General features: G+C 40.8%; 1 protein-coding gene across 1 annotated transcript in view; it reads right to left on the reverse strand.

The window, feature by feature from the left end:
• LOC128357695 (voltage-dependent L-type calcium channel subunit alpha-1D-like) overlaps positions 1 to 18657 on the reverse strand; it is a 53243-nt gene extending 34586 nt beyond the window's left edge. Inside the window, 9 exon segments of the mRNA XM_053318064.1 lie at positions 2621 to 2772; positions 2946 to 3049; positions 3151 to 3347; positions 3939 to 4091; positions 4182 to 4336; positions 12045 to 12184; positions 16521 to 16626; positions 16867 to 16967; positions 18562 to 18657. Of these exon segments, the coding sequence (XP_053174039.1) occupies positions 2621 to 2772; positions 2946 to 3049; positions 3151 to 3347; positions 3939 to 4091; positions 4182 to 4336; positions 12045 to 12184; positions 16521 to 16626; positions 16867 to 16967; positions 18562 to 18642 (1189 nt within the window). The 5' untranslated portion in view covers positions 18643 to 18657.
• Positions 18658 to 22500: the final 3843 nt, after the last annotated feature.

Raw genomic sequence — 22500 nt, forward strand, 5'->3', positions numbered from 1 at the left:
GCATGTTTCTAAAGTTTTGGCGGGAAAAAAAATTGTTTTAGGTTTTATTTTGAAAAGCTTAGACCGGAATCCACCGGAAGCCGCTGCAGCTCCGTTAGTTTGACAGAAGCTGAAACACACGGTGAAATGTTTTAACTGTAAATAAAAGTGCAGAGTTTCCAGCCTGCGATGCTGAGTTTACTGACTAATTATTAAAAACCAGGAAGTGATGTGTGAACTATCGTCATGGCAACCAGCTCAGCTCTAATATCTCTGCACATTTTCTGCTGTGTGCTGCATTAAGCGGCAAATTGGAGAGAAAATGAATTAAGCCGAGTGGACAAGAAATGTCCGATAAATGCAGCATGTTTCTAAAGTTAAAAAAAAAATCATTTTAATATTCGTGATTTAAATTTTGACCCAAATAATCATGATTTTTTTTCCATAATCAAGCAGCCCCTAGTCTGTCGCTCCTCACACATCTGAGGTTTATTCCGCATGTGGGAGTATCGTGGTTCTCAGTTTATGGGTCATTTTTTAAAAAGTAATAATTACAGCTGCACTGACTTGACTGCTCTTCAGTGAACTCGCTGTAATTTAAATCCCATCTGGAGCAACATCCTTTTCGTCTTTTTTTTTTTTTTAAAACAGATCTCTTCATTTTTTCTTCTTCTACTACTAAAAAATTGTTTCTGCTAATCTAAAAGATGAAAGTATGCTCAACTGAATCAGCTGTCAGCGGCTCCTGTTTGCTGAGTAACAGACGACTATCGCTGGATTACTGTGATTACTGAAGAAAACTTAAAAGTGGATTTATGGAGGTTTATTAGATAATGATAATGATCTCCTCGGGAAGTTGAAGTCTCTCTGAATGATATCAATACGTGTTTCATGTCTGTTTGTTCAGATTTGACTGACTTATGACTCCAATAAGCTTCTTCTATTTCTGCCTCACCTTCAACTCTCCTGTTCCTTCCCCCTCTTGGGAGGATTTTGACTTTCTGTTTTGGCTTCGTCCTGCTGAATGTCCGTCTCTATTACAAACCAGATTCCTGTAATTTTCCTCGTGGTTAAAATCCATTACAGGAGGAGCTCGAACAAGATGCTCACTTAAAACAGGGGTGTCAAACCTGCGGCCCGTGGGCCAGAACCGGCCCGCCGAGGGATGCAATCCGGCCCACTTTCCTTTCTGTGTTCTTTTTCCTTCCTTCCTTCTGTCCTTCCTACCATCTGTCCTTCCTACCTTCCTTTTTTCCTTTCTTCGTTCCTTTCTTCCTTCCATCTGTCCTTCCTCCCTTTCTTCCTTCTGTTCTTCCTTCCTTCCTTCCTTCCTCCATTTCTTCCATCTGTCTTTCCTTCTTTCCTTCTGTCCTTCCTGCCATCTGTCCTTCCTACCTTCCTTTTTTCCTTTCTTCGGCCCTTTCTTCCTTCCATCTGTCCTTCCTCACTTTCTTCCTTCTGTTCTTCCTTCCTTCCTTCCTTCCTCCATTTCTTCCATCTGTCTTTCCTTCTTTCCTTCTGTCCTTCCTGTCATCTGTCCTTCCTACCTTCCTTTTTTCCTTTCTTCGGCCCTTTCTTCCTTCCATCTGTCCTTCCTCACTTTCTTCCTTCTGTTCTTCCTTCCTTCCTTCCGTCCTCCGTTTCTTCCATCTGTCCTTCCTTCTTTCCTTCTGTCCTTCCTGCCATCTGTCCTTCCTACCTTCCTGTTTTCCTTTCTTCGTTCGTTTGTTCCTTCCTTCCTTCCTTTCTCTGTTTCTTCCATCTGTCCTTCCTACCTTCCTTTTTTCCTTTCTTCGGTCCTTTCTTCCTTCCATCTGTCCTTCCTCCCTTTCTTCCTTCTGTTCTTCCTTCCTTCCTTCCTTCCTCCATTTCTTCCATCTGTCCTTCCTTCTTTCCTTCTGTCCTTCCTGCCATCTGTCCTTCCTACCTTCCTGTTTTCCTTTCTTCGTTAGTTTGTTCCTTCCTTCCTCCGTTTCTTCCATCTGTCCTTCCTCCTTTCCTTCCTACCTTCCTGTTTTCCTTTCTTCGTTCGTTTGTTCCTTCCTTCCTCCGTTTCTTCCATCTGTCCTTCCTTCTTTCCTTCTTTCCTTCTGTCCCTCCTACCTTCCTGTTTTCCTTTCTTCGTTCGTTTGTTCCTTCCTTCCTTCCTTTCTCTGTTTCTTCCATCTGTCCTTCCTTCTTTCCTTCCTTCCTTCTGTCCTTCCTACCTTTCTTCCATCTTTCCTTTTGTCTGTCTTTCCTTCCTTCCCTCCATCTTTTTAATGATCCGGCCCACATCAGATCAAATTGGTCTGTATGTGGCCCTTGAATGAAAATAAGTTTGACACCTCTGACTTAAAAGCTTTTTCATCTCATGTCTGTTTGCTACGTTAGTGTTTTGACAGTCAGTGCACGGTGCTTCATCATTTCTCTGATGACTCTCTGCCTCGTTGACATCATCAATTAACAATTTAGCTTTAATTGGCTTCACTAATTGATGCGAATTAACTTTGTGTCACTGACATTTTAATTAACTGTGACTGTGTGTAGCTATCACTCGTTTGTTTAATAGATAAAACTGAAGCAACATATCAGCATAAACTCTCTCACACACACACACACACACACACACACACACACACACACACACACTCCGTCTTACGTGGGTTTCCGTCCTCGTCCAGTTCGTCCATGTCCTCAGCCTGAGTAATCCAGTCCATGTATCCACACAGGTCTTCTTCCATCTGCTGCTTCTCTCGCAGCTTCTGGAAATCTCCCCGAGCTTTCGCCTTCTCTCTCTCCTTACTGAACTCTCTGCAGCGTTCAAACAATGTAAGAAATATTCAAACAACATTCAAACAACACATAGAACAAATCTGACTAACCAGTGGAACCATCATATACTTATAACTTTACAATACTGAGAGTTTGATATTCAGAATCTGTAAATAAAAATTCCGTCTGTTCATTTCTAAGGAGAGACGAACCCGCTGAGGACTCCCAGAACCAGGTTGAGAACGAAGAACGAGCCGAAAATCACCAAACTGACAAAATAAACCCACGGCAGCTCGAATCCTATCGCGTCATTCATCTGCAGACACAGAAACATTAAAAAAAGGTGAGAAAAGACAAACACAGCTAAGTCTCTGTTGTTTTAAAAGGTTCTGATGATTAAACGGTTCTGCGTGTTACCCAGTAGAGAACGTCGGTCCAGCCCTCCATCGTGATGCACTGGAACACCGTCAGCATGGCAAAGAAGAAGTTGTCGAAGTTGGTGATTCCTCCGTTGGGACCGTCCCAACGTCCGCGACACTCTGTGCCATTAACGACACACTGACGGCCGTGACCGGCGAACGCACACGGCACCGGGTCGTCCTCCACGTAGTTATCTGAAGAGGATAACAAAAATATGAAACCATGTATAAACCATAGACTGTATAAAAGAAATGGACGCAACATCTCTGACGTCACCCATTGGTTTGTGGGCTGCTGCTCGGAAGCCAATGAGTTTCAAATCTAGGCAGCGCCATGTTGGAAATTTAAGGTACATGCTGGGAAAAATAAACACACGGATTCTACTTATATGGCCATGGGTGGAGTGGGGAGGTTGCTATGGTTGTGAGGGCTGGATCTCGAGGACATTGGTCAATCAACCTGTCAATCAGGACGTAGCCACGCCCTAATGCATACCCTGCTTTATCGTCACATATAAAATCAGCAAGGCCAAAATGTCCCAAATGAACATCATACTGCATTGAAGAAGTCTTTAAACTAGCGATTGAGACCATAAACACATTTTGAAAACGTTTACTGAGGTTAGAAATCAAGTGAGAAGTTGGTGAATTCTCCATTGACTTGTATAGAGACGGTCGCCCCCTGGTGGCCTTTTGATAGAATGCAGCTCTAAGTTACTTCCGCGTTGGCTTCATTTCAGAGCCTCATTTAAAAGTTTGCATGTGAGTGTGTGTTTGTGTGTATACCTGTTCCTATGTAGTAGCAGGTCTTGTGCATGCGTCCTATGAAGAGCTCCAGACCAATGATGGCGTAGATGATGATGACGAAGAGGACCAACAGAGCGATGTGGAGCAGAGGAACCATCGCCTTCATGATGGAGTTCAACACGATCTGCAGACCTGAGAAAGAAAGCAGCGCCGACAAACAAGTTAGGATGTGAACAGCCATACGTGACTCTCATGCATTCTCTCTACAGTCCGTAAACTCACTGGGAACTCCAGAAACCAGTCGGAGGGGCCTCAGGACTCTGAAGGCTCTTAAAGCTTTGACGTCCAGACCTCCAGGTTTCCCCGGCACATGATGAGTGGTTGCCTGCTCGCCGGTAGATTTGTGAGTCATTGTCTCCAGGACAACACTGAATAACCTGCATAAACAAAAATATACAAAATGTAAAAAAAAAAAGCATAAAGATCATCAACTAAAACAAGTAAAACAAATAAAAATAAAGATAAAATGACACTTACACAAAATATTCTAATTGTCAATAATTTTCTCAATTAATTGATTAGTTCTTTTAAATGTCAGAAAATGCTAAAAAATAAAATAAAAAAAACAACAACAAAATATAGCCAAGATGCAATTCATTGTCATAGAGGACTAAAGAAACCATAAAATATTCACATTTAAAAAGCCAATCATTTCATTTAAAAAAATGATTAATAAAATATCAAAATAGGGCGGTGTTTAGCTCAGTGGGTAGAGCACCTTCCCCATGTGTTGAGGCTACAGTCCTCACTGCAGACGACCCCGGTTCAGACCCCTATCCTGCATGTCATCCCCCCTCTCTGCCTCCAGTTTCCTGTCTCTCTCTACTTACCTGAACATTAAAAGGCAAAAAGCCCCAAAAAATATACTTAAAAAAAAAAAAATCTAAATAGTTGGTGATGAATTATCTGTCGACCAACTAATGGACTAATTGATGCAGCTCTTTAAGACAGGTTTTGCTGTGATGCTTTGTAAGTAATGAGAAACAAAGAGACATGCGAGTCACATACAAACTGCTGTCAAACTAAGATACAGAGGAACAGAGACACAAATATAACTCAAGTCATTCATTTCTCTGCTTCTTTTTAAAGCACTTTTGGGTTGTTTTTTTTTATTGTATGTTATTATGCTTCCAATTCTTACTGTTAAATGTTAGTTTTTATGTAAAGCACATTGAGTTGTCCCTGGTTATGAAATGTGCTGTATAAATAAAGCTGCCTTGCCTTCAGATGTGGTGAACACGTGGAGGAAGACTCATTTGTACCATCGTCCATTTGATGCAGATTTATTTGTTCTTGTATAGAAAACTGATCAAAAACAGATATTTATGTTACGGGTTATGTAAAAAAATGTATTTCGGCTCATATATCATGTTTAAAAACCTCTGAAATATCTGCATCTGTATTGGTCGAGCTATAATTATTACATTCCACTGAGCTTTTGCTAAAATACTCGCAGAACTATAAGTCTTTTTTTTTCCTGGACAGTGTGACCCCCACACAGACAAATAATTTCAACACCTCCAACACAAAGTCAGAAGCTAAAATCCCTGTTAGAGTCCCTCAGTGTCGCTGTAAGCAGCCTCTCAGTGTATCAGCTCTGACTGTAAAGTGGAACAGAGCATCCTCAGGTTGCGTCACCATGACAACGGGCTTCATCATCGCCCCCGAGGACATCCAGTCATGCCACCGTCCTGCAGCGAGGACACAAAACAATTTTGGAGGACGAAGCTCGAGACCTGCAGGACTCACAATAACCTCAGCAGGTGTCTCTCTGATCGCTCTCCTAAAGACTGAAACCAGCTGAGACAAAAAAAAAAAACTCTCACACAGCTGCTGTCGGGATCAACGCAGACATTTACTCCTTTACTGTTTTGTGCTACACTGTGAATCAAGAGGTTGTGATATATAGCACAGCAAGCTAGCGAAGCTCTATAAACAGAACTACTCTCCAGAGACTGAAAACATGATCAGTGTTATTAGTCTTTGGAGCCATTTCTCAACAAACTACCACGACCAAACTTTAAATGCTGAAGAAATATAATATAGAGGTCTAAAGAGTCATAGGATCAATAGCGGAAAGTAACTGAGTACATTTACTCAAGTACAGTTTCGAGTATTTCCATGTGATGCTACTTTCTACATCTCAGAGGGAAATATTGTACTTTCTACTTCACTACATTTATTTGACAGCTTTAGTTACTTTTCAGATGAAGATTTGACACCATGGATAATATAACAAGCTTTTAAAATACAACACATTGTTAAAGATGAAACCAAAAAGCAGTGTGTAGTCGGCTCATGTTTCAGATGTCTATGAGTTGTTAAGAGCTCCACCAAATAGTGATTTTTCCCTCTAAACTTCTCACATGCTTTCATTTCAATAAATGTTCAAATGATCCAATATTTCAGAAAAAATCAAAGATTAGAGAAAAAGTCCAAAAACTGAAAACACATTTGTGTATCAGAACTTTGTTTTTTCTTCTTTCCTCTCCCATTAATCATCTCAGCAGCCTTCACATTTATCTGCTGACCCTTTGGAGGGGCCCCACCCCTAGGTTGGGAACCACTGGACTAAACTAGCTAACTGTATATAAAGTAGTATAAACTAGCTAACTGTATATAAAGTAGTATAAACTAGCTAAGTGTATATAAAGTAGTGTAAACTAGCTAACTGTATATAAAGTAGCGTAAACTAGCTAACTGTATATAAAGTAGTATAAACTAGCTAACTGTATATAAAGTAGTATAAACTAGCTAACTGTATATAAAGTAGTATAAACTAGCTAACTGTATATAAAGTAGTATAAACTAGCTAACTGTATATAAAGTAGTATAAACTAGCTAACTGTATATAAAGTAGTGTAAACTAGCTAACTGTATATAAAGTAGTATAAACTAGCTAACTGTATATAAAGTACTATAAACTAGCTAACTGTATATAAAGTAGTATAAACTAGCTCCACCTCCAGCAGCTACAACAGTAGCAAGCAAGCTAATACTGTTTAAATGTTTATTATACACACATAACACCTTAAATTACATAGTTAGAAAGTTAGTGTGAAATTGTAATTCTTGTGGTAAATGATCTGAGTATTTCTTCCACCACTGCCAAACACTCCCTGCCCCCAACTACAGTCCTGTCAGTCTAGTTTTATTTCTGTAGTTTGTACGTGACTGACTTTGTCCAGAAAGAGGAACACAAACACCTCTCACAGCCAGAAACCAGAGGACAACCTGCTGGTACGCTGAGCTGCAGCTACCTCACCCCTGACGGAAAGAAAGGGTTAATTTAATGACTCGGGCTGTGGACTCTTTTTCTATCATGCCTGCTGAAGTTCTGGAGCGGTGGATGCGTATTTGTGTATTTAGAGTTTAGTTACAGAGATCACAGTCGACTGTCACGAACACTTAACAAGAAAACACAAGAATCAGAGAAATTGTGGCGTTGCCGCAGGCTTTCCTCCACCGGCCACAGACAGGAGGGTGCTGCGCTTTCTGCAGTCAGCTCGCATTTACCACAACACGTCAGCACACACACACACACACACACGTTGTCCTAGGTCACTTTTGGGGACATTATATAGACTCACATTAATTTCTTGGAGACTTACCTTAACATTAACTAACCCAAAAATCTGTGTTTTACTCATTAGGAGCACTTTTTGTCCCCAGTTGGACGGCCTGACCCCAATAAACTGGTCTTAAGACTGCAATTTATAAATTTGTCACCAAAAGTAGGCGCTGACACACACACACACACACACACACACACACACACAGACTCTGAGAGCAACGGAGGACAAGAACAAAGAACCAGAGGACAAGAGGACGAACAAAACCAATGTTTATAGAAAGACCAACATTAAAGAGTGAACCACTGTCGAAAGAAGAGAACGAACGACATCAAGAAAGATCTACAGCCAGAAAACCAAAAGTCTCAACAGGGAACCAACATCAGATAGAACTGACGTCGAAAGAACCAACATCTAAACAGTCCCGCCATCTTCTCTCGCTAAAATAGAACAACTAACCAACGGAGACTGCAGGCGAAGAAATATAAAGTTTATGCACAATGACAGTTCATCTTGATTTATATTGTAAGATTCAATTTGAGTTAATTTACCAGCAATATATTTACAATGTTTATGCAGTTAAGTAGTTATATATTTACAGATTCAGATAGTTACACCAGCATCTTTTGAAACAGTTAAAATAGTCTCTTTAATCTATTTCTGTGGTTTTACCTCACTACAGTTATGGCGCTTTTCCACTACACAGTTCCAGCACAACTCGCCTCAACTCGGCTTGACTCGACTCGACTCGACTCAAGGAACGACCTTTTCCATTACAAAAAGGAAACTACTCAACGTGGGCAGGGTCGTCATAGCAACGCTCCGCGAAACTGCCGTGACTTCGTTTTATACGCGACACAAACACATAAACAATGGAGGACATGGAGGCAGTGGTGTACTTGCTGCTGTATGAGGCTTTCTGTCACACAAAGCAAGAAAATTGAGCCGTATGGCTGTAACGCTGCTGCCGGTATTTAAAAATGGCGGGTTTGATTCTTGTGTGGGACGGCTCATGACTCTACCAGTGACGACTCTTCTGACCAATCAGTGGCCGGCAGTCTGTTGACGTCACATTTAGTATCGGCTCGGCTCGCTTGGAACCTCAGCAGAGCAGGTACTAAAAAAGTACCAGGTACCAGCTACTATCCCTAGTGGGAACGCAAAAAAAAAACCGAGTCGAGTTGTGCTGGAACTGTGTAGTGGAAAAGCGCCATTACATTTGTCTAGATCTAAGTCATTCCTGGTTTCTGATTGGTGGGGTTAGTCAACTGGGGGTAAGAGACAAGGAAGTGGGGTTGTTGTTGTATTCTCATGCCGGGAGCTACAGTAAAGTTCTGCCTAAAAGTCATCTGTCTCCATCCTGCTGTTTTCTCTCATGAAGAGTGTCCAAATACCACCTATCGAACCCTCACGTTACAATATTGATGCCAAATTGAGGAAAAGAAAGTCAACTTATCTTATGTTTCTAGAGTTTAAAAAGATGTTTGGTGTATTTGTTTTAATGCTTTGTCACCACTACAGAAAACACCAGCTAACTGCTAATGTATGGTAAGGCTGTCAGACATTGACTGCTGTTAGTTATTGGTTTGATTAATGGCTTGAAATCTAATAATGTGTGTTTGTATTGATTATTGGCGATGGCTGGTCAGGCTAATTATCAGCTAATTGTGCTGATCAGTTTCTTTGCTGTAAATGGTTTCCCTTTGTGTGCATGTTTTTTAAGCTACCTAATTAAACATGAAGTGCTTAATGTGTTTTAATGACTCCTGAAGAAAGTTAAAAAGTTCTAATTTCCCTTCAGCTTCCCTTCATTCAGAAAAGAATAAAATCTCTCTGTATAATATGACCTCTTCTTTCTGTCAGCTGCTGTGTGTTTGCAGTCTATTTCAGGTCAGTTGGAGCAGTTAAACTCGTGACTTTCTACCTTTGTGTAATTATCCAGGCTGCTGCTGCTGTTTCTACTGTATTTCGTGCAGGATGTTTCCAAACAGAAATAATCCAACATCCAGCAGCTGGAAGTGTCCAGATATAGTTACTGGTTGAAAGTGGTTTCTGTAGGTCAGGGGTGTCAAAAATGCGGCCCATGGGCCAGAACCGGCCCGCCGAGGGGTGCAATCCGGCCCACTTTCCTTCCTGTGTTCTTTTCCTTCCTTCCATCTGTCCTTTCTACCTTTCTTCCTTCTGTCTTTCCTCCCTTTCTTCCTTCTGTCCTTCCTTATTTCCTTCTATCTGTCCTTCCTCCCTTTCTTCCTTCTGTCCTTCCTTCCTCTCTTCCTTCTGTCCTTCCTTCTTTCCTTTCATCTGTCCTTCCTCCCTTTCTTCCTTCTGTCCTTCCTTCCTTCCTTCCCTCCATCTTTTTAATGATCCGGCCCACATGAGATCAAATTGGTCTGTATGTGGCCCTTGAACGAAAATGAGTTTGACACCTCTGCTGTAGGTATTTGTATGAACTGTGCGCCTGTTTAATGTGATAGAAATACCTTATAATAATACTTTTGAGGCTTTTTAAAGTACAGGACACCTTATGAAATGTGATTGTCTAAGCTGATATGATCTAAGGAGCCGCAAAGTCAACCCCCCCAACATAATTACAGGTTAAAAAAAAAAGAAGAGTTAGTCAAGGGAACAATCAGCGTGTAGTCTCTGTTGTTTCTCTTCACAGTTGTTCAGTTATAACTGAATTAATTAGGTAATTTACATTTTTTTTGGCTGGTTTTCCAGAACAAACCACTGAACACACACACACACACACGCAAGGGCAGCTGTGGCCAAAAGCAGCTTCTGTTTCTGCTTCACTGTTCAACAGTTTCTCTTCTTGTAAATCTCCACCAGGTGCAGGATGGGAAATAAAATCAAAATGAATCTAGTCTTAAAATAGTGACACTTCAAGATCCCCAGTCACTGCAAAAACGTATAGTCTGTTACTAAACTGAGAGACTGTCATCATTTGGAGAACCGACATTTAAAGAGAGAACCAGCATCACTCTGAAGACACAGTTGGCATTTTACTGGGGAACCAACGTTTAGAAAGTGAACAATCATCCAGAAATCTGAAGAGAGAACAACATCTGAAGGAAGGAACCAACAACACTAGAAAGATCAACAAACAGAACCAATGTCTAAACAGAACCACATCTATACAGGGAACCAACGTTTCCTGACAGGACTAATGTTAAGAGAACCAACATCTAATAGGAGAACATACATGTACAGAGACACTTGGCATTTGAGAACCAAGATTTACAGTAACAGAGAACGAAGCATCTAAAGACAGAAATGATATCTTGGTAAAGAACATGAACACAATCATCTACGAAACTCAACATCCTAAGAGAGAACAATTACCTAAATTAAAGAACCAGTGTCTAAAGACAGAACCTACATCTTCTGATAGAACATACTGTATATCTAAAGATATTATAGATTTAGAAATGGAACAATCATCCGGAAATCTGAAGAGAGAACCAACATTTAAAGAGAGCACCAGTATTTTCTGTGTGAGGAGAGAACAACGTCTGAAGGAAGGAACCAACAACACTAGAGAGATCAACAAAAAGAACCAATGTCTAAACAGAACAACATCTATACAGGGAACCAATGTCTCCTGACAGGACTACTAATAAGAGAACCAACATCTAATAGGAGAACATACATGTACAGAGATACTTGGCATTTGAGAACCAAGATTTACAGTAACAGAGAACGAAGCATTTAAAGACAGAAATGATATCTTGGTAAAGAACATTGACACGATAATCTACGAAACTCAACATCCTAAGAGAGAAAAATTACCTAAATTAAAGAACCGGTGTCTAAAGACAGAACCGACATCTTCTGATAGAACATACTGTATATCTAAAGATATTATAGATTTAGAAATGGAACAATCATCCAGAAATCTGAAGAGAGAACCAACATTTAAAGAGAGAATCAGCATTTTCTGATAGAACATATATCAGAAAATATGTCTGAAGAGAGAACAACGTCTGAAGGAAGGAACCAACAACACTAGAGAGATCAACAAAAAGAACCAATGTCTAAACAGAACATCCATACAGGGAACCAACGTCTCCTGACAGGACTAATGTTAAGAGAACCAACATCGAATAGGAGAACATACTTGTACAGAGATACTTGGCATTTGAGAACCAACATTTAACAGAGAACTAGCATCCATCTAAAGACAGAACTGATATCTTGGTAAAGAACATTAACACAATCATCTACGAAACTCAACATCCTAAGAGAGAATAATCATCTAATTAAAGAACCGGTGTCTACAGACAGAACCGACATCTTCTGATAGAACATACTCTATATCTAAAGATAACTCACATGTTAAGAGAATCAACATCTAGATAACTGGCATTTACAAAGTGAATACTCATCCAGAAAACTGACATATGAAGAGAGCAGAGGCATCCAAAGACAGCCAGAACCAACATCTCAAGAAAGAACCACCACCTAAACAAAGAACCGACTTGTTCGTGGGCTCTTTCTTGTGTTTTCTCACCCAACGATGACGATGACGAAGTCGAGCAGATTCCAGCCATTGCGGATGTAGGAGCTGGGGTGCATCACCAGACCGTAAGCCAGGATCTTCAGGAAGGTTTCGATGGTGAAGATGATAAGGAACACGTACTCCACTTGTTCCTGAAAACACAGAGAACGTGTTAGAGAGTGAGAACACAGAACAGCATCACACACTGATACTGCAGATGTCCATTGAAAGATTAAAATGAAGAGTAAAAACTATTCATCAAACTTGTTATGACTTAACCCTCCTGTTGTCCTCGAGTCAAGGAAGGTTAGTAAGGGAGAAAAAAGGAAGGAAAGGAGGAAGGGAGGAGGGAGGGAAGGAAGGAAGGAAGAAAGGGAAGAAGGAAGGGAGGAAGGGAGGAAGGAGGGAGGGAGGGAGGAAAGAAGGACAGAAGGAAGGAAAGGAAAGGACGGAAGGAAGGGAAGAAGGAGGGAGGGAGGGACGGAAGGAAAGAGAGAACGAGGGAGGGAGGAAAGTAGGTAGGAAGGGAGGAAGGAGGGAGGGAAGGAAAGAAGGACAGAGGGAAGGAAGGAAAGCTCAGCTGGGGGTAACTATTACTTCACCTCACTGCTCTCTGAATGGAGCTTTGAATGCTGGCGGACATTTATCAGCTTTTACACAATAAATCAGTGTGTGTGTGTGTGTGTGTGTGTGTGTGTGTGTGTGTGTGTGTGTGTGTGTGTTGTGTGTATGTGTATGTGTGTGTGTGTGTGTGTGTGTGTGTGTGTGTGTGTGTGTGTGTGTGTGTGTGTAGAAGAGATGATGACAGATTGGTAATCCTCTGAAATGCTCACAAATTCTCCACACACAAACACACACATAAGCTTTGCGTCTCTCAACATCCTGCACTGAGTTTTTTTGTTTCACATTATTAAATATACTGTATTTGTACAACAACATGTACACAATGTATTTATAGTTTATTTTTACTACTACATATTTGTTTAAATCCATCAGTAGACTGACAAAACTCAGATTATATCATTCACAGAGATGTAGGTAGGTTTGGTTTCAGATGTATGTGGGGGGAGGGGATCCATAGTCCTCTTTCTGTGCAAAATTGTATTTAAATGTTTAATAATAATAATAATAATAATAACAAGAAGAAGAAGAAGAAGAAGATTGATAATGCATTTTATTTAAAGGCGCCTTTCAAAGCACTCAAGGACACCTTACAAGGCACATATAACACAACAACAGTACATCAAACAATATAAATCAGTTTATTTGAAGTTAATATAAAGCCTCAGCCGCCCAAATGAACATTACAGTCTTTTTAGTGACAAAGTCCATCTTTTTGTTACTATACTTCCACCACAGCTCAACAGGGAAACACTAAGAGGGAATCTGATGCTATAAAGACTGTAAATGTGTCAGATATCACTTGATATGACTAACTCACACTGATGAAGCTCAATAGAAGCTGATCAGAGACTTTTAAATGACTGTGTGGAAACACTGTGGATTTTGTCCTCCATCACTTTACATTGAAAGCACATTTGAAGGATTTTAATAGTCAGTATGAACAGGAGGAATGATTACAGAGAGGAAAAACCTCTTTCACTGTTCATATGGACACCTGACTGTTGTTTTAATACAGACATGTATTTCAAGTATGAAAAGTAAAACTGCTCTGTTATTATATATAGTATATTATTGTAATTGTCTGCAGTAGTTTGTATCCCATCACATGATAACAGGAGAGTGAAACACACACAAACACACACAAACACACATCACTTGAATATAAAGTGACTTCATGGACAGTGTGTACAATCCAACTGTAACTGACAGAGGAGAGAGAGAGCCGAAGCATTAGAGCAGAAACTCTCAGCTGATCATATCTGATCAAAGAGCTGTCAATCATTTCCAGCATCACTACATATACCGATGACCTCCGACTTCCACAGCAGGAGAGGAGGAGCTAGTTTAGATCCTCGAGGAAAAAAACACTCTATTCAAGTTACCGAGCGTTCAGGGAGACACACGTGAGGACAGACGGGACGCAGGAAGGAGATATAAACGGAGCTCACAGTGGAAGACATCGTTGGTTATTCCCATCCCTCATGCATGCTCCCTCATAATTTGGGGAGGGTGGGGGTTTGATTGAGTTGTCAGCTGGTCACATCTAACCAACAGCACAGTGACACACCTTCATTCATCATATTGCAGCTGTCTTTTTAACCTCCTGCATCTTCATTTTGGGACATTACATTTTGGGTTAACTAGACCTTAAACTTAATTCTGTTGTCTTCATTCGTTAACACTGTTTTGTGCCACCTAGTGGTAGCAAAAGCACAATACATCAATCAGTGTAAAAACGGGATGGCAGGCATCCGAGTCGATCAACAGCCGATCCCCAGACAAAAGTGGACCAGGTAGAAAACCGAAATCAAATTTGATGGTTGAAACTTGTTTATTTATGCATTATTATGTTTGTAGTTTGATATAGCCTAAATGTGACCAATTTTAGCAACAAGATACGACACTGCTAATCAGAAAGTACTAGTTTGACGGCGTTGGGGCTTCATTATCATTCATGCAAAGGGAAAGTGTTATACAGTAAAATAATGCCCACTGTCCCCATATAAAGGACATTATTTTTTCAAAAACTACTTCCTGTTAAAAGACTTGTACTTATCAGGTCCTAGTAATCCCAAATATCTAGGAGAGATTAAAAATGCATAACAAACAAAAGCTCGGGTCTCAGGAGGTTAAATATGTTTTCTTCCTCTCTGCCCTTTTTGCTTTCATAATGCTGTTATGCGCCACACCACCTCTCCATCGCCACTGAGTCTTCACAAATCCATCACTTGATCAGAAGTCACCAGCTACCACTAGCAGCAGTCCTGCTGCCCAGGACCAATGTCCTGTGATTCAAGACTAGACTTAATCACCAATATCATCTAAACAATTATTTTTGCTTCAGTCACATGTCTCTCCTGATTCCACTGACAGAAAAGGACAAGACAACAGAGATCAGTTTCATCTCTGTAGGTTCTGTGAAAGGTCCAGGTCAGGGTTAGCCTAGCTTAGCACAAAGACTGGAAGTGGAGGGAAACTGCTAGCCTAGCTTTGCGCAAAGACTGGAAGTAGAGGGAAACTGCTAGCCTAGCTTAGCACAAAGACTGGAAGTGGAGGGAAACTGCTAGCACAAAGACTGGAAGTGGAGGGAAACTGCTAGCCTAGCTTAGCACAAAGACTGGAAGTAGAAGGAAACTGCTAGCCTAGCTTAGCACAAAGACTGGAAGTAGAGGGAAACTGCTAGCCTAACTTAGCACAAAGACTTGAACCCTTTTCACACATGCATTATAATTATGCTTTCTGTCAGAATTATTATGTAGTCTATTTATTTTCAGTCTTTTTTTAATACTTTTTAAAAAAGTGTTTTGTTGTTTTACACCAGTGAACATAATAAAGAAACACATGAACACACACGAGCGCTAACCCGAGGCTGAGACATTAACGCCACCTGAGTCCATTAACCGCCTACACACAATCTTTACTCTCTGAACTCCTTTTCTCATTTAAATCCTGTCCTCCAGTACTCCTCCCTACTCTACTACAGTTCACTCCAGGTTGTGTATGTGACATTCATTTTGAGACATTTTGAATAATATGACTAATTTGGGAACATGCGCCATGTGAGAGCAAACTGAACACGGTGGAAGGTATCTGTGTAGTATGGCTGTGTATTTGGGTAGTATTGTTGTGTATTTGGGTAGTATGGTTGTGTATTTATGTAGTATGGTTGTGTATTTGGGTAGTATGGTTGTGTATTTCTGTGGTATGGTTGTGTATTTATGTAGTATGGTTGTGTATTCGTGTAGTATGGTTGTGTATTTCTGTAGGGTGATTGTGTATTTATGTAGGGTGATTGTGTATTTGTGTAGTATGGTTGTGTATTTATGTAGGGTGATTGTGTATTTGTGCAGTATGGTTGTGTATTTATGTAGTATGGTTGTGCATTTGTGCAGTATGGTTGTGTATTTATGTAGTATGGTTGTGTATTTGTGCAGTATGGTTGTGTATTTATGTAGTATGGTTGTGCATTTGTGCAGTATGGTTGTGTATTTATGTAGTATGGTTGTGTATTTGTGCAGTATGGTTGTGTATTCATGCAGTATGGTTGTGTATTTGTGTAGTATGGTTGTGTATTTGTGTAGTATGGTTGTGTATTTATGTAGTATGGTTGTGTATTTGTATAGTATGGTTGTGTATTTCTGTAGTATGGTTGTGTATTTGTGTAGTATGGTTGTGTATTTGTATAGTATGGTTGTGTATTTGGGTAGTATGGTTGTGTATGTCTGTAGGGTGATTGTGTATTTATGTAGGGTGGTTGTGTATTTGTGTAGTATGGTTGTGTATTCGTGTAGTATGGTTGTGTATTTGTATAGTATGGTTGTGTATTTGTGTTGTATGGTTGTGTATTTGTGTATTTGGACTCACCAGGTCGTGGTTGGTGGAGTTGGAGTCGTCCTCAGGAAACGGTTTGGAAACTCCCAGAGCGACACAGTTAGCAAAGATGGCTAACAGGATGAAGATATCAAAGGGTCTGAGAGACATTAAGGAAGCTCAGCGGGGTCAAAAATACAAAATACTAGTCTTCATCTCACATTCACAAAGTATTTCCTCCTACATGGCGCTAAAAGCTCCAGCTCAGAGCTTCTTTATTTTTTCAGAAAGCTGTCACTGTCAAACAAATTCAACATAAATTCAAAAAAGTAACAGGAAGTGGATGTATGTGTCTAGTGAGTGGTTGTTTGTTTGATATCAACGGTCAGTTAAAGGATACTTCCACTCGACAATAGAGAGCGCCGCTCGTCTGATTGGGTTGTTGAGTTTCAGACAGTATAACGCTCTCGGAGCTCGCTGCACCTGATTACTGCCCTGGACCTGAGGAGGAAGTGACATCATCATCATATTCATCACCATCAGAGATGTGGTAATAATAAAACTTTCACTGTAGGCTGTAAATAATAAAGACTGAGACCAGGTGGAACCACTGGCTCACCTGTTTCTTAGTTTATTAACATGTTGTCTCACCTGGTTCTTAGTTTTTTAGCATGTTGCCTCACCTGTTTCTTAGTTTATTAACGTGTTGTCTCACCTGTTTCTTAGTTTATTAACGTGTTGTCTCACCTGTTTCTTAGTTTCTTAGCATGTTGTCTCACCTGGTTCTTAGTTTCTTAGCATGTTGTCTCACCTGGTTCTTAGTTTTTTAGCATGTTGCCTCACCTGTTTTTTAGTTTATTAACGTGTTGTCTCACCTGTTTCTTAGTTTCTTAGCATGTTGTCTCACCTGTTTCTTAGTTTATTAACGTGTTGTCTCACCTGTTTGATAAGTTTCTTAGCATGTTGTCTCACCTGTTTGATAAGTTTCTTAGCATGTTGTCTCACCTGTTTCTTAGTTTATTAACGTGTTGTCTCACCTGTTTCTTAGTTTATTAACGTGTTGTCTCACCTGTTTGATAAGTTTCTTAGCATGTTGTCTCACCTGTTTCTTAGTTTATTAACGTTTTGTCTCACCTGTTTGATAAGTTTCTTAGCATGTTGTCTCACCTGTTTGATAAGTTTCTTAGCATGTTGTCTCACCTGTTTCTTAGTTTATTAACGTGTTGTCTCACCTGTTTTTTTTAGCGTGTTGTCTCACCTGGTTCTTAGTTTATTAACGTGTTGTCTCACCTGTTTGATAAGTTTCTTAGCATGTTGTCTCACCTGTTTCTTAGTTTATTAACGTGTTGTCTCACCTGTTTCTTAGTTTATTAACGTGTTGTCTCACCTGTTTGATAAGTTTCTTAGCATGTTGTCTCACCTGTTTCTTAGTTTATTAACGTTTTGTCTCACCTGTTTGATAAGTTTCTAAGCATGTTGTCTCACCTGTTTGATAAGTTTCTTAGCATGTTGTCTCACCTGTTTCTTAGTTTATTAACGTGTTGTCTCACCTGGTTCTTAATTTCTTAGCATGTTGTCTCACCTGTTTCTTAGCATGTTGTCTCACCTGTTTTATTAGTTTCTTAGCGTGTAGTCTCACCTGTTTCTTAGCGTGTTGTCTCACCTGTTTCTTAGTATGTTGTCTCACCTGGTTGTTAGTTTCTTAGCATGTTGTCTCACCTGTTTCTTAGTTTCTTAGCATGTTGCCACACCTGTTTTATTAGTTTCTTAGCGTGTTGTCTCACCTGTTTCTTAGTTTCTTAGCATGTTGCCTCACCTGTTTCTTAGCGTGTTGTCGCACCTGTTTCTTAGCGTGTTGTCTCACCTGGTTCTTAGTTTCTTAGCATGTTGCCTCACCTGTTTCTTAGCGTGTTGTCGCACCTGTTTCTTAGCGTGTTGTCTCACCTGGTTCTTAGTTTCTTAGCATGTTGCCTCACCTGTTTCTTAGCGTGTTGTCTCACCTGGTTCTTAGTTTCTTAACTTGTTGTCTCACCTGGTTCTTAGTTTCTTCCTTGTTGTCTCACCTGTTTCTTAGTTTCTTAGCGTATTGTCTCACCTGTTTCTTAGCGTGTTGTCCTCTCCTCCTCTGTGTTGCTGTGGAGCTGGTGGTGGAGTGCAGTGTGTCGGTTCTTGTCATCCTCACTCCCGTGTCCGCTCCGTCCAACTCTTCGTCCCACTCTGGGTCCCTCTCCTCTCCTTCTCCTCCTCCTTCTTCTTCTCCTCCTCCTCCATCCCCTTCTCCTCCCTCCTCCTCCTCCTCTTCCTCACCCTCTCCTCCTCCCTCCTCTCCATCCACGGCTTTAGCGTAGCCATTACGACCAGTACCTGAAGACACACGGAAAGAGAAGAGGAAATCATCAAAATCTGTTTCCCAGTTTCAATCACAACTTCCAACTTATGTATCAAAGAAAAGGCTGAATAATGACAGTGATCATGTTTCCAGTCTCTATAAAGTAGTTATGCATATGGCAGGAAACACTGAACATATACAGGGAACATGATTTCTTCTTTATTTTGTAGACATTTCTCAAAGAACTCCGGTACAAAGTCCAGAGGTTGTGATATGTAGCACGCTAGTGAAGCTGTAAACAGTGACCGTCTTCCTGCACATGCTCAGTAGCGTCTGCCTTACACAGAACTACTCTACAGAGACTGAAAACATGTCACTGTTGTTAGTCTTTGGAGCCATTTCTAAACAAACTAATGTGATAAACCTCTTCATAATGGAGGAATATGTGACCCAGTGCAGCGGTGTGGCTCTCTGATTTGTTTTTAATAGTTTATTAAAACAATGGAGGAATAAGATATGCATGAGATTAGTTGTAAATTGTATTAAGTTTAAACAGAAACAGCACATAGATAGTTTAGGTTGCTGTTGAGAAACCCTGAACAACCTGAGCGGGATGAATGTTACGACATGTGGCAGGGAAGAGACCAGCGGGAGGGTTTATCATGAGTTTATCTCTTTCTGACGTCCCAGAGTCACTTCACACTCCTGACGATCCACCTCCTCCTACACATCTGTGTTTGAACCTCTCCGTGTTTTCATCAAGGTCGAAGAGGAGGAAGATGGAGGAAGGAGGAGGACGATGGAGGAGAGAAAAGAGGAGAAAGACTGAACCGAGAGGAGGAGAGAGAGAGAGACGTGACAGTTCCAGAGGAGGTGAAAACAGAAATATTGTAGTGAACAGCTGTGACCTAGATCTCACTGTGTGTGTGTGTGTGTGTGTGTTTGTGTGTGTGTGTGTGTGTTTGTGTGTGTGTGTGTGATCTGGGCCGTGATTCATGTGTTAGTACCTGAGGACCCTGAACACACACAGAGATAAACCCAGTGATGGACAGCACAGTGAGATTACATGATGATCTGCTGCCTCTCTCTCTCTCTCTCTCTCTCCCCCTCTCTCTCCTTCTCTCTCTCTCTCCCTCTCTTTCTCTCGACCTTCACTCACTGATTTCCTAGATTTCCTGTCTTTCCCAGAATGCCTTGCTGTTGCGTCCAGCTGTGAGAGAGAGGCGGACTGATGTAGAAGCTGAAGTTTCAGCCAAATGTAGCTCAAATCTTAACATATTTCCGTCCACTTCTTTTGTGTGAATATTAGTATATAAATGCCTGCTGTTGCTAATTCTCCAGTCAGCGCCAAGACACTACCACAGAAGGAGAGGACGTAATGAGATGACATCATTAAAAGAGCAGCGGCCGAAGGTTGAACAGCAGCTCTCTTGTTTTGAATTACGTTAAAGTATCACTGATGGATGCAGACGCCTTTTTTTTTTTAAAGTCACAATTGAAGCCCAGATTTACAGTTTCTTGTCAGTGCCATCTTGTCTGTTTGGAGCCAGGAGTGCTGCACACTTGTTTTAACCATAGACTGTATAAAAGAAATGGATGTAACATCTGTGACGTCACCCATTGGTTTGTGGACTGCTGCTCGGAAGCCAATAGTTTCAAATCTGGGCAGCGCCATCTTGAAAATTTCAGGTGCATGCTGGGAAAAATAAAAACACGGATTCTACTTATAATGAACTTTTAATGAAAACAATATTTTGTGATATTTTCACACATGAGGATCTTTAGGGAGTGAAAATAAAGAAAGGAGGAAGGAAGGAAGGAAAGAAGGACAGAGGAAAGGAAGGAAGGGAGGAGGGAGGGAGGAAGAAGGAAGGTAGGAGGGAGGGAGAAAGGAAAAGAGGAAGGAAGGAAGGGAGGACAGAAGGAAGGGAGGAAAGAGAGAGGAAGGAACGAAAGAGAGAAGGAGGGAGGGAGGAAGAAGGAAGGAAAGGAGGAAGGAAAGAAAGAAGGACAGAGGAAATGAAGTAGGGAAGGAAAGAAGAAGGGAGGGCGGAAGGGAGGACAGAAGGAAGGGAGTAAAGAGAGAGGAAGGAAAGAAAGAGAAGGAGGGAGGAAGGCAGGAAGGAAGCTGTGGTTAATGTCTAGTTTACTTGATTAGAACTATGTAAAGATCATGGTTTGGGTTAAAATGATCACTGGAGACAAGTTTTCAAATCCCTTAAAGATATGGAACCTTTGTTGTCATGGCAACAGTGAACACCACCATTAACTGACATGAACAAGATTAAGTCGATTAGACTTTCTAAATGTCGGTTTCGATTATTTTTCAATTAATTGCCCAGCCCTATGTTAGAGTTATGGTTAACATAGCGTCAGTCTGATGCGATCCTATAAACTAACCATCTTTCTTTGGCTGCAGATTTGTGGTGATGAGTTTTCATGCCAGACACTTCCTGAAGAAAAGCTTCCTGTTTATTATGCGTAACTGTGATGTGACTGTCTGAACTTTGAGTATTTAATAATCACAACATCTGCTGATCTATATTCACCGTCACTCAGTCCCTTTTGCACGTTGCACTGCTGAAAATACATGAAACAGAAATAGCAGGTGTGCATGAAAACTACACTTTTTGTAGCGGTTAAAATAATAGGGATGTAAATACATGTTGTTGTTTTTTAAAAATTTATATAACACTGTATACCAGAGGAGTCAAACTCATTTTCATTCAAGGGCCACATGCAGCCCAATTTGATCTCATGTGGGCCGGATCATTAAAAGGAAGGAAGGAAAAGAAGGAGGAGAAGAAAGAGAATACAGGAAGGAAAGATGGAAGGAAGGAAGGAAGAAAGGAAGCAAGGACAGATGGAAGGAAGAGAAGAGAAGACAAGAAGGAAGGAAGCAAGGAAAAGAAGACAGGGAGGAAGAAAGATAGGAAGGAAGGAAGGAAGGAAGGAAGGAAGGAAGAAAGGTAGGAAGGACAGATGGGAGGAAGGAAGGAAAAGAAGACGGAGGAAGAAAGGTAGGAAGATGGAAGGAAGGAAGGAATGAAGGAGGAGAAGAAAGAATACAGGAAGGAAAGATAGAAGGAAGGAAGAAAAGATGGAAGGAAGAAAGGGAACAAGGACAGATGGAAGGAAGGAAGGAATGAGGAAAGGGAAGACCGAAAGAAGGAAGGAAAAGAAGATAGAGAGGAAGAAAGGTAGGAAGGACAGATGGAAGGAAGGAAGGAAAAGAAGATAGAGAGAAAGAAAGGTAGGAAGGACAGATGGAAGGAAGGAAGGAAATATGGAAGGAAGAAGGGGAGGAAGGACATATAGAAGGAAGAAAGGAAAGAAAAGAAGAAGGAGAAGGAAGAGTAGACAGGAATGAACGAAGGAAGGAAGGAAGGAAGGAAGGAAGGAAGGAAGAAAAAGACAAAATGAAAAAAGGAAGGAAGAAAGGACAGATGGAAAGAAAGAAGCAAGGAAGAAAAAGAAGACAGAAAGGAAAGAAGGGAGGATGTAAGGAAAGTGGGCCGGACTGGACCTCTCGGCGGGCCGGTTCTGGCCCACGGGCCGCATGTTTGACACCCCTGCTACAGATCTGTATGTTTAGATGTTTCAGTCTGGAACAAAGCGATGAAGGAAAACTAACATCTGTCTGCAATTCAAAAAAAAACATTTCAAAAAGCAGCAATGTGGTTCTTTAACATCTTTTGTCCCTTT

This window comes from Scomber japonicus, chromosome 4 (assembly GCF_027409825.1).
Source record: "Scomber japonicus isolate fScoJap1 chromosome 4, fScoJap1.pri, whole genome shotgun sequence".
Lineage (NCBI taxonomy): Eukaryota > Metazoa > Chordata > Actinopteri > Scombriformes > Scombridae > Scomber > Scomber japonicus.